This window comes from Oreochromis niloticus, linkage group LG14 (genome assembly GCF_001858045.2).
Source record: "Oreochromis niloticus isolate F11D_XX linkage group LG14, O_niloticus_UMD_NMBU, whole genome shotgun sequence".
NCBI classification, from domain to species: Eukaryota; Metazoa; Chordata; class Actinopteri; order Cichliformes; family Cichlidae; genus Oreochromis; species Oreochromis niloticus.
This window is the reverse complement of record NC_031979.2, coordinates 28,387,040-28,405,482: the sequence shown is the minus strand read 5'-3', so window position 1 is coordinate 28,405,482 and position 18,443 is coordinate 28,387,040. Positions and strand designations below refer to the sequence as shown.

Genomic DNA, 18,443 nt, shown 5'->3' with positions numbered 1-18,443 from the left:
CCCTCAAAGTACAGCTGCTTAAAAGGCCTTCATTTTCGGCAGCTCATAGTCTGGCACACATGAACTAAACCATTATTGCATAAGAGGTTTGCAACATGGAGCCAAGTTCAGCAAACTGGGCTACTTTTAAGCCTGTGGGATGGAAAATCACTGAGCTTAGGAAGTTAATTACTGTTCTGGTTTATGATCATTTAGGTATTTTTTTATGCTTGGGTGTAGATTTAAATATTTTATGTATTTTATATTTTATTGTTAAAGGTCACAATATACATTATTTATTTTGACCCTGCAGTCTTTTCAGGAGGACATTTAAAGTCAAAGGAGTTTGCAAAGAAAAGCGTCTGGACTTCTTTAAGTTTTCTTTGCAAACTCCTTTGACTACGATGACCTGGATGACTGAGAACCTTCACAGACATGAGGACATTTAAAGGAAATAGTGTAGCACTGACTTAATAGAGTAGCCACTAAAAAACTAATGCTGAGACTTCCCAATATCTAAAACCACTGGACTGGATCACGGTGGCTACAGCCATCTTTTTCATACAATCTATGATAAAGGTCTATATTTATTGTGCTTTTACTTAACACATTTTTACTTTATATAGTATTTTACTGCTCAATAAAAGAATGCTCATTGGCTTAATTACCACTCCACTAAATATAGTATGGTTTCTATTCAGGGTATGTGTGTTTTGTACTGTTTAATAAAGAACATTTACTTTCTTAATGTATGCTAATATTTTATCACCAGTAATTGTGAATTTGTATTATCTTTGCTGTCAGAATGAGCAGTGAATCACCTTAAAGCCAATTTTAGGAAAGAAGACAAATAAAAATGGATAAAATTTTGTCTAATTTGACAGTATCAACTGCTGCTCATGATGCCTTACAATATAGACTGACTTGTCTGTTTAACTTCCTTTCATGGATCCTGTAATAAAAGGTGCTTTATCATTTTCCCCCACAGTAATCTGTAGTTAATGAGAACCATGATGCTTAATGACGATAGCATGAAATTAATTTATCTCTGGGGAATCAGCACTGAGTCAAACATAAGATAACCGAGGCCAAACAGATCAGACAAGGGGAAGACCATCTTTGACACTTTGTTAATTGAAAACATGTTGTGTGCTGAGAAGAGAAATCTGAGCTCTTCTGACAGACAAAGTCATTCTTATTAGGTGAGCGAGGCACTGTCTCATTTTAATGGGTAAATGGTTTGTTTTACAGGGTGATTTGAGTTTACTGATTATTTTATTAACATGAGGCAGCTAATTTCTGTTGTAAATGTAAATGATATTATGCATTATGTTTTATTCTATCTTGTGTATATGGAAGTTTAAGTTGTGCTTTTTTTAACAGGTGTGCTGCAGCTTAAAGCAGCAAAAATGCAGAATCTGACTGAACTTCCTTTTAATGCAACTTCCCAAAAAAGTCTGTCTGTTATTATCAAAGTATGTGCAGTTATCCCCTTCTTCAGCACCTTCCTCTGCTGCATTGCTGTCATGCTGCATGTGTTTGCATCTCACAGTCAGTTCCTAAACACTCCACGTTACATCCTGTTTGCCCACATGTTGATCAATGACACCCTGCAGCTTCTGTCCTCTGTGCTGCTTTTCCTACTTGTAATGGGTCAGGTAAAATTTCCTGTTTTCTACTGTTTTCCTCTGCTGTTCATATCCACTGTTACTTATCAGAACACACCTTTAATCCTGGCCACAATGTCCCTGGAGCGTTATGTTGCCATCTTCTATCCCCTGCAGCGGCCGGCTGCCTGGCGCTCAGGCCGTATCTGGATTATTAATCTTTGTCTGTGGCTTATAAGCTGCATGTTCCTCATCATCGACTACTCCATCGGGAAGCAACGTCCTGCTGTAGATGTCCTCTTTACACCTGTACTCTGCAAAAATTTAGTTATCAACTCATCTCCAATCCAAGCATTATTCAGAACTGCTGTGAGTGTGATGTTCTTTGCAGTTGTGGCTGTTGTCATCTTCTTCACATATGTGAGAATCCTGCTGGAAACCAGGAAGCTGAGACAGGACAGAGTATCTGTGAACAAAGCCAAGCACACTGTGCTGCTGCACGGCTTTCAGCTGCTTCTTTGCATGTTGGCTTTCACTCTCCCCATCACTGAAACTCTCATATTGCTGTACACTAAATGGCAAGTAGAAGACATTACCTATTTCTGTTTTTTCTGTTTTATCCTAATCCCACGCTTTCTTAGCCCACTCATCTACGGCTTCAGAGATCACAGTCTGAGGGGCTACATTGGGAAAACATTCCTCTGCTGCTCAAATGCAGTCAAGCCCCATTTCAGAAGCAAACAGCAGGACAGCTTGTCTGCTTCTTGAAAAAAAACCCAGTTTAGACTCCTGCAGAAAACCTGTGCAGAATATCTGCATCTCTGTCTGTCGGTTCCCCAAATGAACACTGAGCAGTTTTTTATGCTGTAATTTTTTTTTCCATTCACACTGGCCATTAACAGATTCCTTATTGTACTGCATGTGGAACAGACTAATAACCTATAATCAGTCTTCATGAAATGACAGTAAGTGGAAAAAGTTACACTGGAGAGAAAACAAACTCTTTGTATTACTGTTCCTCCTCTAAAGCTCAATCTGGAAACACAAACCAGCAATATATTTAAAAATATATCCAAAAGATCCCGTTTATTTGTCTGATTTATACTTTTTAAAGCCTTGTATTACCTTCAGATACTTTTGCACAGAACAAAGAATCTGGCTCATGAAAGGGGCTCTGTATATATCAGGTAAACATTTGCAGTAAATAAAAAACATTTCAGTGATAATTTGAGCACATGAATATTGATTTGACTTCTTTTCCTTAAAAAGGCTAATAAAAGGTGTCTAAAACTTCTAAAATCTTAACAAGTCATAACAGGTCATGTTTTGTGTCAGATTGCATGTTTGACTAAAAGTGTGATATTCGCACTGATAAATGTTTGACAGCTCCATTAGATCTCTAACCTACAATAGTTGTTGGAGTATAGACCAAATCTCAGAAAATACTTAAAAAATAACTGCACTAATAAAAGATGTCACTTTATACTGAAAGGAAATTCTATAAAATTGTGATAAAATGTCTTTATCATCTCAGTTTCATGCTTTAACACTTTGGTTAGTATTATCATTAAATCATCTTAAACTGCGCTCTGTTTAAAAAAGCTGTACTTGGTGAAAACTGAAAAAATATTCTGGATCTGAAATTAGTGAACCATAATGCTTTGACCTTTTAATCTAAGGATTTATTGATAAGTTTGACATTTAGTAATCTAAGCGCACATATTTAAAATCTTATGTTGTCAGTATTATAAAGAAATCCTTGCAACAGTATCTGGATGCAGAACATTTTAATGCATATAATATTATTGTTTCTTATCAGACTTTGTTTGATGTTTATTGCATTTCTTTGAGGATAATTATCACGTGATGTTAATAAAACTGAACACAGAATAGAGCTGTTGAAAGTCTATTACAGTAGATAAAAAATGTTCTTCTCGGTTACCCCTCAAATTTGTTGTAGATTAGTCTTAACAACGTCATTCCACAAACTTTTAATCTGAGAAAAACACCTTTTTTCAGATGAATCTCTTCATCATTAATGTCACAGTTACAGCCTTCCTTACTTTACAATAAGTCATTGTATCCTGGTTATTACTTTTCCTGCACATGCCATCACAATTCAATACAATCTGAAAATTTCCTCATATTAATAATAAAAGAAAATCTTTATACAAGCCTAAAATAGTCCTTACAATGAGTTAAATACATGCGAGTTTGTTCTGGTTTGGTTTAACTCATTTTTAACTGTAGGCTAAATATTTAAACAGGTCCTTTACAGCAATGTCAAACTTAAAAAATAATAATAATTTAGCATGGTTGATATGTATTTTTGGAAAATAATCTCACCTTAGACAAATGGGGGAAAAACAATATTTTAGAGGACAACAGGGATAAAATAAATAAATATGCATAGTTGTAGACACAGGATCAATTCTAAAATCCTCTGTGAGATTTGCTTATAATATTTAAAACCCATCGTGTTTTCCCTTTTGGATGAACTCTTTAGGCTGGTGACCTGTTTTTTTTGTTTGTTTTTTTTAAGAGAAAGTAGAACAATAAATATATTATCACAATTTGTTGTGTTAATAAAATTTCTGAAATGACTTTGCATCCCATACTGTATGTACACTGCTGGTAGATTCATTTCTGGAAAGGTACACACCGCTCAAAATAAAAAGAGTCATGTATGCTTTGACGTCTTTCTGAGTTACCTCCTTTCAGTTGTCTTTGTAAGTCTGTTTTCCCTCCACTTTCATCACAATTAACACTATTGGACTCAGTCAAGAACAGTTCAAAGCAGTATTTGATGTCATCAGTCCAGGATATGTCATAGTTTTTTGGTTCTGTGATCATCCTGATGACATTTTTAGCTGAAAGTCAAACTTGATTCTCAGGTGGGGATAATTTCCCCTTCTTTGAGTGACAGCAGCCTCAACATAGCCATTGTCCTCATCACTGAGTTCCTTCTCATCAGTCATTTTTTAGCCTAGATTGCACAGATTATATTCCATGCCATCTTCCGCTTCTGACACTTCCTTATCTAATCCATCCTCTCTGTCAGTTTCCTGGCCTCTCTCCTCCTACCAGTGTACTGATCAAATATGTAGTAAATAGCCTCACTTAAGGTATATCAACGTGCCAAATTGCTGCTACACAGTGACCTGTAACCAAGGCCTCAAAAAAGCATTATACACCAAAGTTACAGGAAAATTTCAGTGCTATTGAAACAGCGATGCAACTGTCTGTGAGAACTTCCAACACAGGTGTTATACCTGTGGAAGAGATGATCTACTGGGCAAAATTTCCCATAGTGGTTGCCAGGGAAACCAAGATGTGTGTGAGTGCACAGTGCACATGTGTTTATATCTGTGTGTGTGTGTGTGTGTGTATGTGTGTGCATGCATGCATTCTTGTGTGTGTCCATATATCCATCTGACATATCTATTTGAATCGAGATATTTACAACTGTTGTCGTTGGGAAAACCCAAGAGTGTACAAATGTTTAACAAAACACACAAATTAATGCAGTTTATTTTGTGTGTTGACATCTTATTTGTAGAAAAAGACCTGGAATTGGTCAGTTGGATCGAATTAAGGACATCTTTCAGAGATAAAATTTCTAAATTGCTCAAATTTGACCGGAACACGACATTGCCACCTCGAACCGTCCAACTGCAGTACATGTCACCACCAGGAAGGCGCTATCCATCTTTTAGGGATCCTTGGTTTGGCACTTCGCTGCTGCAGCTTGGTTGTTGCGCAGAGCTTTGTCCTGCAGATGTCGCTGTGATTCCAAACTCGGTTTTTGGACTCTTAAGAACAGATGATTTCTCTTTGATTTTCACATTTTAGAACGTTGACTTCAAAGTAAAATTAAATTTGCACAAACTGAACTCATTTCATCAGCATCCGTGACAACCCCATAAATCTGATGATTTTGGTGAGTACATGAGCGCAAACTAATTGCTCTGAATCAATCCAGGCTCTATGTATGATATGATGAACAGAGGGCGAAGGCTGATCTCAGATCAGCTGAGAGCCTGCTCCAAATGCTGAAGCTCAGCGGTGCTGTTCAGGAAAACTGAGAGGCGCAATTAGAGCTGGTGAATCTGCCGAGGAAGAGAACGAACAGTTCAGTTACGGAGATGAAGTTTTGTGTGCTTGTTTGCTTTCTCTTGAGTGTCGTTGGAGGGGAAATGTATACATCGCTGCTGAACGTAAAGCAGGCGATCAGTGTTGAACGGAAGCTGATCGATTACCTGAGAACTTACATTGACCACGAGTTGGACAGACTGGAAGACATCAAACGGTGAGTAATGGTGAAACACTGGAAACAGATTTGATTGTAAAAGATTTAAAAGATTTGCATCTTAGAAATTACACTTACTCTGATTTTGAAGTAATACAGAAGAAACCCCCATAGATATTGTTACCTCGGTTTGTTTGTTTTCCAGAGGTGGTGATTATATCATAACCCGGGAGACACTGCACACACACATAGTAAATAGTAATAGAACAAGCGTTGCAGATGTGAGGTTTGATAGTGAGATGATCACATAATGACCTGCATAAACCTTATAAGTATGACATTAAAAAATGCAGAAAAAATAGACTTAAGGTTTTCGTGGCTCTATTTCACTATGTTGGTTGCAGGATCACTGATACAAAACATACCAAGTAACTTCCCGCTAATTTATACAAATAACTCAATAGTTTTTTTTGTAGAATTGCTTCAGATTTTGCAAAGGAACCTTTTGATCATGAGAATTCAAACTTTGGCTTGATTGTGGTGGATTTTTGCAGTGTTTGAGCTGGAATAAGCTCAGTATTTATGGTATTTATATGAGATACAGGTTTCTTTAAATCAGTCTAATATTCTAAAGGATACTTTCCCCATAGAGGACTTTTGCAGATGTAAATTTAATACTTTATAGACAGGATTCTTATCTTTATGCACTTTTCCATTTGTTCCTTTCTTCTGGTGCAAATAATGTATTGTCCTCAAATGCCAGTTTAATTATTGAGTTTTTATTGTTTCCAGTCTGAAGACCCTGTTTAATAATTCTGTATCTTCACACAGTTTTTATGCCAAAGTATCCGACCTGCACACAGAACTTTACAAAGGCCCAGCGGTCGCAATGGCCAACCCTCTGGTGGCTTTTACTTTGATCAAACGTCTTCATTCAGAGTGGCTGAATGTCGTCTACAGCAATGAAGCCCTCGAGAACCTACAAGGTTTCCCCACTGCCGTCTTCAAAGACACATCTGGTGGTGATATCTAAGCATCCACCCCCCTCAACTCTACTGTCACCACCAAACCCCTCACCATTCACCTTTTTGCCCCTCTGCTGTCCAGCCCTCAGGTCCAGTTACGAGGAGGAAGAGGCCGATCTGCCCAATATGGAAGACCTCCAAGGGGCTGCTAAGGGGCTAATGAGGCTGCAGGATGTGTATGCGCTGCAAGTTTCCAGCCTTGTAAGGGGTCGTTTCCAGAGAATCACTAATGGCGAGTCTGTGGATGTCTACATGCCTGCAGTATCTGTCCAGCTCTCTGGTGATGACTGCTTTCTGGTTGGGAAGGTACTGAAAACGTTATGTACTTTAGAAAAAACACAGTCCTGCATGTAAAAGAACAGAAATATTCGTAAAATGTAAGTAACAAAAGTAATGGTACTGTTTTACTCTGCAGTTTTTTACGTTTGGCTCCCAGCCCAGGGGTTGGTCATGTGATGGCTGATGCCATGTATGTGCTCCTCACATGCTTAATGTGAGGAGCACATACATGGCAACTGTATGTGCTCCTCACATTAACTACTACACAAATACGTATTTACAATTTTGTCCATTTGTCTAAGTTTTACACTTTAGATCAAAAAGTAATCTTTACCAAATTGCCTGAAAGGCAAACCATTCATCAGTGAATCTAATAACAACCTAAGCCTACATAAAAGATGGATATAGCCACAATGACATCATTCAAAGGTTGGCGGGCTGATGTTTAAAGCTTTGAGTCTGGCATTTTGACCATCTCCATATTGGGTTTTTTGGAGCCAGAAGTGAACAACTGTGCATAGGAAGTTGAAGTTAAATTATCTGTGGACTGTAAAGAGGCATTGCACTTACCTTTCAGCTAGTGCAAACACTGAGAAAACCAAAAAAAGTGGTGCACAAACCTCTTGGCAGGCTGTTAGTACAATTAACCACAGAGCAGGCCACATTATTTGTCCGATTACTGCAGTAAAATCCTCCAAAATCAATACCAGAAACAAAGTCGAGAGAAGCGGTTCAGTGACTTGATTTAGTAGAGATGACGTCTAAACAGGCAGCTGTTAGCTTCAGCTGTATGTGTTGGCTGCACCACCCGTCACTTGAAGCAGCTATATTTCCTTATAACGTTGAAAAGCTCTAAGCCCTAGCGTCATTTAAATGGATAATGATATGAAATAAAAAATATAAAAAGCTGAAAGGGAACTAGAAACTTTTTTGTAGGGTCACAAAAAAGAAAAGTTGGGAACCGTGCTTTAATCTTTAACAATGCAGGATTATTGTTTTCTTTTAAACAGTAAATTATAGCTGTGAAATTAATGTGTTCAAATAAAATGTGACGAAGCATAAAATGAAAACAGTGTAGAGTACTTCAGTATTTGTGCCAACTCTGTATTTCTTAAAAGCACAATAAAGGAAATGTGGTGCGAGGACACATCTGTCTTCTTTCTGGAACAGCTTTCAGAGTAACATAAGGTAGGAGGACTCACTGAAGGAAATTAACATATTTGGAAGTTGGTGCCCTGAAAAGCTTTCCCCCTGGTTAACATCCCATTCCAGAGGGCTGCAGTTTTATCCCAGACTTGTTAATAGTTCTGTTGTGGGAACCTAGACTAGAAAACTGGGATTCTTTCCATTGCATGCCTGGGAATTCTTTTCATGCGCAGATGAATATAATATTCTATAGAAGGGGGAAAAAAAGCAGATTTTCCCCACAATAAATTCCACTGTTTTCATGCAGTGGTGATGTGTAAGGGTAGGGCACTGTGTGGGAGAGACATACTCTTGTATGGAAAAGACATTAAGTCATGCTGCAGAAGCTTGTCTTCACTTGTACCAGGGCTGAAATTATGTGAGGCAGAGATGCTTAGTTTTAGGGGTTTCTCTATAAAAAAGCTACCTGCATGTGCTTTCGTGTAGTTGTTAAATTGATCTTGAAAACCAGCAACATTTTTTAACACAAGTTTGAGTGTCTCAGTTTTAGTGGGGAGAGGTTTAGGGCCCTTTAAGGTAATTGCCAGCTGACACTTCCCTCAGGCTCATTACCTCATCAGCTGAATATTTTTACACATTTATTGCTCTTTAGGTTATTTCTGTTAAGACTAGCTGATCTTAAATTAAAGAGTGAAATGTGGGTGTAAACCTGTGGTGGATTAACTCAGCATGTGTGATTAGTTGGTGGGCTTCTGTGTGTGTTTGTGGGGGTTAAATAGCACACATGGAGCTGTGGTTGTGGATGTAATCTGTGATGGGAGGAGACTCTTACCACCCACTTTCAGTGTGGGTGATGTCAGCCCTTTAGTCAGCACCTACTTCGTCAAGTCAGGTCAACTGCTAAACTGCTTTGAACCCAAGTAAAGGAGACCTTTAGTGTTTGTGACTTTCAAAATCTAAAAATGCTGTAGTCTAGTTTTATATTTCCATAGCATACATGAAAATGTGATGCAGGGACACACTCTGTGGAAGAAATGCCTACATAGGCCTACATGTAATGCAAATCTACTGCCCATATTTGGTTACAGAAATGTCCAGATTATTTTTTTTATCTACTTGCTTCAGGCACTGATGAGAATCAGGCTGCAGAGGTCTGTTAGGTTTACTTTATTAACTCTGCAACCTAGATTTTTTTCCCATTCAAATCTTTCAGCTGACACCACTTTGTAGTACTTTATCAGATTTTGCAGAGCTTTTCTAAAATCATGGGACCTAAGGGAAAGACAAATTCAAAAGACAAAGTCAATTTTTGAAAGCACAAAGAAGGAATTCATTTATTTCAGTTAGGTGTGTTTATCAGAGATTCTACGTGTCAGTGTGCTGCGAAAGGTTTCTGAAACTGGGCCTTGATGGCAGCTGTAGAACATAAGCTGCTACATGATACACGCAGGATAAAAGGGTGGACTAAACAAAAACTGAAAGTGGGAGAGCACAAGGAATAAACACAGGTGGGTGAACAGATGGGCCGACAATAGGGTGAAGGTGAGGGAGAGTCAAGAAAAGCAAAAATAGTCATAAAGGTGTGGAACAAGAACAAAGGAAAGAAATTAACAAGAAGCACATATAGAAGGACTGAGGAGGCACAAGGCATCACAGGACACACAAAAGAGTAAACCCTAAGAAAAAGGACAGAGGTGATATGCAAAAAAATGAAACAAGATCCTAAACCAGTAAACCCAAAAGAAATGAATTCAAGTGAAGCCGAAGTAGCTAAAATGGCTCAGCCAACCACAAACATATGTCAGCTGACTATCATGATCGGAGAAACAGTCTGACTCTGGCTGCTGACTCTGACTCAGGCTGGTCTTACAGTTGTTAGTGTGATCATTATATGAAATCATCCCCGCAACCACAAAACCTCACAAATTCCGACCAACATGCATGCAATATTCAGCTGTTCAGTTCTAGACAGACTCTGTTTAAATTGTGAAGTACTTGGTTTTTTTTGTGTTATTGTACCCAGGTGGCCTATGAAGAAGAAGACTATTATCACTCAGTGCAGTGGCTGGAGGAGTCTGTGCACCTTTTCAGGGGAGCAGGAGAGGAGTGGAGCCCTGAGAATGAAGGCACTTTGGAGGATGCTTTGGATCACCTTGCCTTTTCTCACTTTAAAGTAAGTGAACAGACAGACTGAGGAAATTTGCATGATTGATGATTTAGATTTCTCTAAATTCCTTTTATTGTCTCAGACAGGAAACGTCTCCTACGCTCTGAGTCTGTCTCAGGAGTTACTGCATCACAGTAAGTCTCTTAAAACCCCTTTTCTCAGTGAACTGTGTCATACCTCTCTCAGATTGTTTACACATTTTCTTTCTCAGATCCAATGAATGGAAGAGTTTTGCAGAATGTTAAGAAATATGAGAAGCTCCTGGTTGCTGCTGGTCCACCCAGAGGCACTGGGTTGAGGAGACCATCCTCCAGTTATTTAAGGACCAGGGACACTTATGAGAGACTCTGCCGGACTCAAGGCTCTCAGGTATTACAGTTATGAGGAGCAGATCAGGACAGGAACACATCAAACTTTTCAAATGCATATACATTAATGTAGCATTGAGTTACAGGGTTTTATGTCACTAGATGTTCAGTGTTTCAGGATGCACTTTATTTAAGAGGTTTTTTTTTTTTCATTTTTACATGGACTACAGTTTAAATTTTTGCATCAGTATTTATTTATATGGCACCTTTCAAGATAAAAGCACAAGCACAAACTTCACATCAAATGAAAATTACAAAAATGGAAATTGACAAGATACTGCTGACAAAAAAAACACACCACCAGTACTAATAAAGGAAAATCTCAGTGATTCGATTTGATTTTATCCTCTGAGGATACTTAATTTCTGACCAAAAAACACATAAATCCATCAAATAAGTTTACAAATTTAAGTCTGGACCAAAGTGCCGATCTGAAGCTATAAACCCTCGCCCCTAACATACCCCAAGAACTTCATTTAATTTCTACATTTTTAGGTTTGTAAAATGTTTTCTTGGCTTTAAAAAGCACCACAAAAACTCTAAATGTCATCTTTGTTTTTAAGCTTTTATGTGGTGGCAAGATCCATTATATGAGTAACTGTAGATGGATATCCATGTTTTGATCTTGTTAATAGACTTCATATGGTCGTTGCTTCTTACAGCGCAGGCATTTTACAAATCCCCAACTCTTCTGTGACTACTTCACCAACAACAATCCTGCACTGATGCTGATGCCTGCAAGACGGGAGTTGGTGAGCCTGCAGCCGTATGTGGTCCTCTACCATGACTTTGTCACTGACACGGAGGCTGAAGACATCAAGAGCCTCGCCCACCCAGGAGTGAGTGCTCATCGCATGTGGTCAAAAAACCCATGCCTCTTCAATTTTTCAGAATTAAAAAAATAATCAGTGTCTTAACGTCATGTGTTGTTAGTTGATTCCGTCAGATTGTTGAATGGTTTTGTAATCCCATGTTTTGGAGAATTTTGTCAACAAAGGGAGGGGTTTTCCCACATGGGACTCACAAAATGTGAATCTGAAAAATGTTTTCTTAGCAACAAGAAGGCAAATCAACAAAGGCACTAAATGAACACTTTTTTCCTTTGCAAAGTCACATTAAAGTGTGGGACTGCCAAACTGAAGCATGTAATAGATGTTCTAATAGACTAAATCAATATATATGTGTATGTTTGTGTGTCACTAACAAACATTATCATTTGACGAGTTTTTTCTTTAACGAAACACATCTTTTTTGCCTTTGGAGCTTTTATTTATAACAGATAAAGATTCAGAGTAAACTTTTAAGTGATGTTTCTTGATGGTGAAAAACATCAAATGCTGGATTGTTATAAACAGTTAATACATTTAGTTTTTCAAATTTGGTACACCTAATTAATGCATGTGTAGAGGGAATCTAATATTTTAATATAGATGTATATAAAATGCCGTGAATAGACATGTAGGTTATAATGAGTACTATTAATTTTAGTGCTTTTTGCTGATCATTCTTTAACTTTTCAAAGACGAGCCTTGAATCTAGACCGTGTGTAGGTGTGTTACAAAAGGCCTCTGACTGCTGGGGTCTAAGCCAGACTCTTCCTACTGGGAAGATTCTGGAGGGATCATATAGCGGAAGAGTTGGCGTGCTTCCAAACGTTTAGCAAAGCTTAAGGAAAAGAGGAATACATTACTACGAAAACTTGGCTGAATTCCTCAAACTGTCCAAATAAACCAACAGAGCTGAGGCCGATAAATGTTCAGTCCACGATAGCTAAGTCTTTATTTCCATTGAGTAAAGTGAAACTTTACTGCAGTGGATCGTCTTGAGAGCTCTTCAGTCTTCTGATGCAGTGACTTAAGGAAATATTTGGTGGGATAACACATTTGCTGCCCCTATAGTTTCTGTGAGGTTTTGGCATTGTTCAGTGGGTTTTCCATCTCTTGCTCAGATGGAAACCCCTGTACTTATTTCATCATTATGTCAGCTTGTGGACTGATTGAAAACAGGCCCCTGGTATGGTCTTAGTTTGGAGCAGAGAGTGGGATTGGAGCATGGTTTCCAGTTTGCTGTTGCTAGATCCCAGAATACAAGTCTGTTAACAAACAGTTTTATAGGTTTTCTTGGTGATTAATTGTATGAAGTATATATATTGAGTTGAATATTTCATTACTGTTTCTCAGCATGGAAATGTTTGTATATACCTGTTGGAAAATTGGAAAACAATCATGAAAACCGGAGGAGCTCTGTGGTTTACAAAAATATATTTGCAGTGCTTTTTTCTCAGGTTGTGCTTCACTTTCCTCCGAAGCCCTAAAAAAACGGAAGGATTAATGGAAACCCATCCTTAGATGCATTAAAGTTTGGCTGCTGTAACATTCACAAAATTAAGATGCTTTTTTCTGTCTTTGCTAACAAGCTGAGAAGGTCTGTAGTGGCAGCTGGAGAGAAACAAGCAACAGCAGACTATCGAATCAGTAAGAGGTACAAACAACACTTCTTGTTACTCTACTACTGCCATAGCAATAAAAACATCTGCTGCAGGTTTACTGCTACATGCAGCTGGTATTTCTTTTCAGTCACAGTATTATTTTATTAATCAATATCTTTTACTGCTAGTGCATGGCTGAAGGGCTCAGCACAGTCTATTGTTGGGAAGTTGGACCAGAGGATCTCACTGCTCACAGGTCTGAATGTGAAGCATCCATACGGCGAGTACCTCCAAGTGGTGAATTATGGGATTGGTGGCCATTATGAACCTCATTTTGACCATGCTACTGTAAGTTTGTTGTGTTGGTTGATTGGCACTTATTTATGGATATTTTAGTTGCCTTTAAAATGTCTGTTTGCATTTCTGTGAAAACAGTCACCTTCAAGCCCCGTGTTCAAGCTGAAAACTGGGAATCGGGTGGCCACGTTTATGATATATGTGAGTAAAGTCGAACCATTTATTGACCCTATTTGACCCCGTAGCTAAAAGTTCTTTGGCAGTTCTTTTTCAGCTGTCCAAAAGTCTAAATTAAAAATAAACACATTTGGAGAACCTGGCCAACTTGGAGAGCAATCCTGAGAAACTGACAACAGTAACTACATTTACACTTTGGGGATATTCTGCCACGCAACAAACTTGAAACAAACTCTCACAGTCGCCTTCTTATCTCTCCTGATGCAGTGGCTTCAGGAAATGTTTGGTGGGAGAACACATTTATTTAAACCTTTATTTGTGTTCATGTAACCCATTTGTCCATCTGCTGAGTGCTTTTGTCCTTACAATAAGAGTAAAACTGGGTGGTGATTAAAAAAGAATGAGTTTTCAAACACTGCAGCAGACAGAGCAGCTTTTCATAACATGAGCACGTAAACACAAGACACAGCTCTGAAGGAATGTCCTTTTCCACAGCTCAGCCCCGTGGAGGCAGGTGGGTCCACAGCGTTCATCTACGCCAACTTCAGTGTTCCTGTCGTGGAGGTAAATACACTGCAAATTTCTTAGTATCTGTTATTTTCATTTCATATTTTTTCCTTTTTACACATTTAAATACGTTTGGTGTCAAAATACTAAATGTCAGATCACAGAAACAATAGCCTTGAGATGAATTCACTACTTTACTTTGCAAAGTCAGTGGAGTTTTTAGTTTTTCTGGTTGATAAATGAGCTGCAGTGGAAAGTTTAACAGGCCATTCCTGGGGGCTTAACCTTTCACCTTTTTTTTTTATTAGAACTCATTTCCTGCCCAAACTTCAGAAAAAGATAAAATGACCCAAAAAAAACAAAAACAAAGTAAGAAATAGAAGTCTTATACACACTGGTGACAAATTAAAAGAAACACCACCATAAAAAGTAAAATACTAGGCCACAATGCCAGCATATTCAATGCCAAGATTCCGATGCCAACACCTTGGCATTGATTCTTCAACTGTCTGGAAGTCTTTGAATAATGCTCTTTGAAAAAGAAATTTCCCCCTTTGGTGTTTTAATTATGGCCATGGGGAGACATGGTCTAACATGGTAGTCCAAATCTACCACAGGTTTTAAATTTGGTTTGCTGTGGTTACTGTGAATGCCAAGCACGATTTAAAGCATTTTTAGACACAATAAACCATTTACTGACCTCTAGGATGTAATATTGTCCTCCTGCAAGTGGCTCTCCCATCACTCAGACTGTATTGACTTACAGACTTCCTGTTTAAGGGGACAAGTGGACGATGACAGCAAAGTGCCTCTCACAACAGCAGAATCCAGTGTGCTTTTTTTTTTTTTTTTTTAGCAAAAAAGGGATACTTAACACACTTTTAAAACTTGTTTACTTGATAATACTATATAGACCAAAAAATTAAGAAGACTATAAAACTTATTAATGAGTATAGCTGATAGTTACTGACCATAGTTTAAACCACACTTCTTTTTTTTAGGATACTCAAAATGATTTGTTTTTCGTTTTTCATATCACAGAAAGCTGCTATCTTCTGGTGGAACCTGCACAGAAATGGTGAAGGAGACGATGACACACTCCATGCTGGCTGCCCCGTACTTATTGGAGACAAATGGGGTAAGACTCAGACTCATTATGATGTGACAGGGCTGTGAAAAAGTAGCGTAAATATGGAAACTAGCAAATCAGTCACCATCACTTATCCAGCATTCAGCTCTCCTGATATACTGGTGCACATCTGTACCGCATTAGGCATTTAGAGAAGTGGCCGAGAGCAGTTCAGACATTTGGAATCTAAACATCTGCTGATGCTTGGAACCAGACCGTCACACGTGTGTTCAGGACTCAGTTAAGCTAACAGAAAGATATTAATCATTGAAAAACAGCTGCAGAAGTATTTAGTGAAGGTGTTGTTTTTAGCAGCCATATATATCGTCAGATATTAACCTCCAGGCTACACTTTCCAAGTGCAATGACTCAAAAGTTGAAAATATTCAACAGCAAAAAAAAAAATTAATACATAAAAAAAACTGATACTGTGTTTTTTTCTGTAGAAGATAATTTCACTTGATTTGTGTCTATCTTTGTGTTCCAGTGGCAAACAAATGGATCCATGAGTATGGTCAAGAGTTCCAACATCGCTGCAGTCTGAATCCTCAAGAGTGAAGGGGTGGAGCCATTGCTGGGCCCCTTTGGAGTACAAGCCTTTGCAATTGTGAGGCACATTTGCAGGGAGAAAGAAGGAGGCAGCAGGAAAGTTGATGCACAAGCAAGGGCAGCGAGAGCCGGGGCAGCTTGCATCTGTGATTGGAGCCCTAAAGCCCCAGGGATCCTGGAGTGTACAGCGGACACTGCTGCAGTGGACATGGAGGAGGAGGAGGAGGCAGAGGAGGAGTGCGGCATCTGGCAGCCAGCCCCCAAAGGCGAAATGCTCTTTCTGGCCAGTTCCTGCAGATGGATAGAGGCCTTTGCCTTTGCACACTGTGCTGGCTTTAGTACACTGTGCAAGGCTGTTTACCTCCTGCCAGCTTTAATACAGACATCTTATACAGCCCCGTTCCTACGCTGGGCCCACTCAGGGATCTGCTTTTACAAATCAATATATGATTGTCAAAACTTTATTTTGAAATATAAATAGTAAATTAATAATAAATACCAAGTCAACAGAGATACTCAGTGTCTCAGAAAGAATCAGGTTTCAAGAGGTTAAAATCTGAGTCGCCAGAGATTAATGTTGTCAGAGCTCAGGCTCGAGGTTCAGACTGGTGCCAATGAGTCAAAGGAACTAGAAATTGTGAATGTGCCTGCGCATTCCCAGCTGGCTGAATGATGTGGTCATTGCTGTCTGTGGGATACTCTTTGAATTTGGTTTGATTTAACTGAATGTCTCATGGAACAAATGAACCAGCAAGAGTAGAGAGTAGAGGTTCAGATTCTGCTCTTCATTAATGTTGGAACTTGTGTAAACATGGCCAATCCTGACTGCATACTATTCAGATATGAGTGTCTAAGTAGGTCATAACCCATCATAAAACAGTGCTGAAATTCACTATATGAGGTAGGAAAAGCAGGATTGGATGTATGTTGGAGATGCCCTGCTGCTTGAGTGGCAAGGATCTCTGAATAATACCTTTGCTCACCACAGTGTACACAGACAGTGCCTCCAAGTATATCAACCAGCCTTTTTCACATTCCTGCATGCACAGTAAAGAGCAGGATTATTTTCCCAGGGAGATGATGGATAGACAGGCTCTACTGCTCTGAAGCTCTAATAACGCTTTGCTTGTCATGTGTAATTCACAGGAAATGCTCAAAGCAAAAAGATCTTAGAACACAAATGTATTTCATTTAAAGAATAACTAAATACTACTATATTAAAAAAACACTGTAGTTACAAGCTGGGTTAGGTATTTAGCTTCATTTTATTACCTATAAAAATCATCTATTTTTTTTAATTAATAAAAAGATTATTTTTATTTGGTCAAATCAGAAACATCTCATTAATCAGAATGGTTTAAAGTAATCATTTCTTTCTGTCTGTTTTAAAATTTACTGTTTCTTTTAGAACTGAAGGAGTTTTAATCTGCACTCTCACTGTACTCATACATTATCACTGGTTCTCACTGTTTTCACAGCAAATATAGCTGCAGATGGACTTGCTGCTCTGCAAGCGGAAAGTCCAAACTATTTGAAGCTCACATAACCAGAGGTCATAATATCAGGTCATGCGTAGGTCTTCCTCGGCACATTGTCAAGAGCACACAGTGATTCTGTGCCTCATAAAACAAATTCTTCCGAGCTTTATGGGTCTTTCTAAGTTTTGAGAACTAAACGAATACTTTTTAAAGTCAGTGAGTTTGCACAACTGATGGAAAATACAGATAAGCAGCAACATAAAAAGTAAACCATAGGTAAAAACAAGTCTTTTTAAACTCAGATACAGACTTGTATTAGTGAACAGCTTTGACTCAAAGACCAGGGCTTCCCTCTACTGGTAGACAGCTCGGAGGTGTTCTTGTAATGTTTCACAGTAATATATATTGTTTGGTTGTTTTTTTTAATCTGTTGTTTATTTGCTGTTACACAGTTGAACAGTTTTGGATGCATTGTTGAAGCTGCACTTATGCTTGTTTTAAAGGTCTGTTGGACACTGGGTACAAGAAAAAACACCTTTGTGCCAATAAAATACACTTCTGAATAAAATTATTGCAAATAAAGCTATCATATGCATGTGTCTCATAAATTGTGATACATATTTCACAAATTTTATAATGGTTGAGCTGCAAAAAGTAAAAGTGTCCACTGTGGCTAAAAAGCAAATGGCAGAGAAAAGTCTTAAAACAGAATGTTTATTTGCCCCTCCCAATTAATCGCTGTATTCCTGCTTCCATTCCAGCAATTATTTAAATATTATGGTTTAAAAACCTCATAATTAAGATAGACATTGTACACTGTTAGTTACTGTATTAGTACAACACAATGTAAATGCAATAAATACAAATGTAATAAATCCTACTTCATGGCGGTTATCATGCTGCTCAGTAATTGTGTAGTCGTATGGTTTTCCACATTTTTATTATGAATGAATCCATTCAACAGCTCTCAAAAAAAACAACAACAAAAAAAACATCGCAGCAAAAGTTAACTCACTTTCCCAGAATGCCTCTGTGAAAAGCAGCGGCAGCGGAAGCGG

General features: G+C 38.3%; 2 protein-coding genes across 2 annotated transcripts; both read left to right on the top strand.

Annotated features, from left to right (window-relative positions):
- The first annotated feature begins 350 nt into the window (after positions 1-350).
- or95a1 (odorant receptor, family 95, subfamily A, member 1) lies at positions 351-3,394 on the top strand. Its single transcript, XM_003440288.5, has one exon. The coding sequence runs from the start codon at positions 1,389-1,391 to the stop codon at positions 2,352-2,354; it is 966 nt and encodes a 321-aa protein (XP_003440336.2). The 5' UTR covers positions 351-1,388; the 3' UTR covers positions 2,355-3,394.
- A 2,023-nt stretch (positions 3,395-5,417) lies between these two features.
- On the top strand, positions 5,418-18,283 carry p4ha3 (prolyl 4-hydroxylase, alpha polypeptide III). The gene is made up of 13 exons (XM_003440287.5): positions 5,418-5,895; positions 6,667-6,821; positions 6,943-7,166; positions 10,309-10,458; positions 10,535-10,586; positions 10,664-10,821; positions 11,483-11,659; positions 13,237-13,301; positions 13,437-13,596; positions 13,684-13,746; positions 14,218-14,286; positions 15,271-15,367; positions 15,846-18,283. The coding sequence occupies exons 1-13, from the start codon at positions 5,732-5,734 to the stop codon at positions 15,914-15,916; spliced, it is 1,605 nt and encodes a 534-aa protein (XP_003440335.2). The 5' UTR covers positions 5,418-5,731; the 3' UTR covers positions 15,917-18,283.
- Positions 18,284-18,443: the final 160 nt, after the last annotated feature.

What these genes read in the sequence shown, in the direction of transcription:
- or95a1 (XM_003440288.5), top strand. Translation starts at nt 1,389, where the DNA reads ATGCAGAATCTGACTGAACTTCCTTTTAATGCAACTTCCCAAAAAAGT.
- p4ha3 (XM_003440287.5), top strand. Translation starts at nt 5,732, where the DNA reads ATGAAGTTTTGTGTGCTTGTTTGCTTTCTCTTGAGTGTCGTTGGAGGG. An exon ending in AGCCCTCGAGAACCTACAAG is followed by an intron (nt 6,822 to 6,942) that starts GTTTCCCCACTG and finishes TCTGCTGTCCAG; the next exon opens with CCCTCAGGTCCAGTTACGAG. An exon ending in GCCGGACTCAAGGCTCTCAG is followed by an intron (nt 10,822 to 11,482) that starts GTATTACAGTTA and finishes TGCTTCTTACAG; the next exon opens with CGCAGGCATTTTACAAATCC.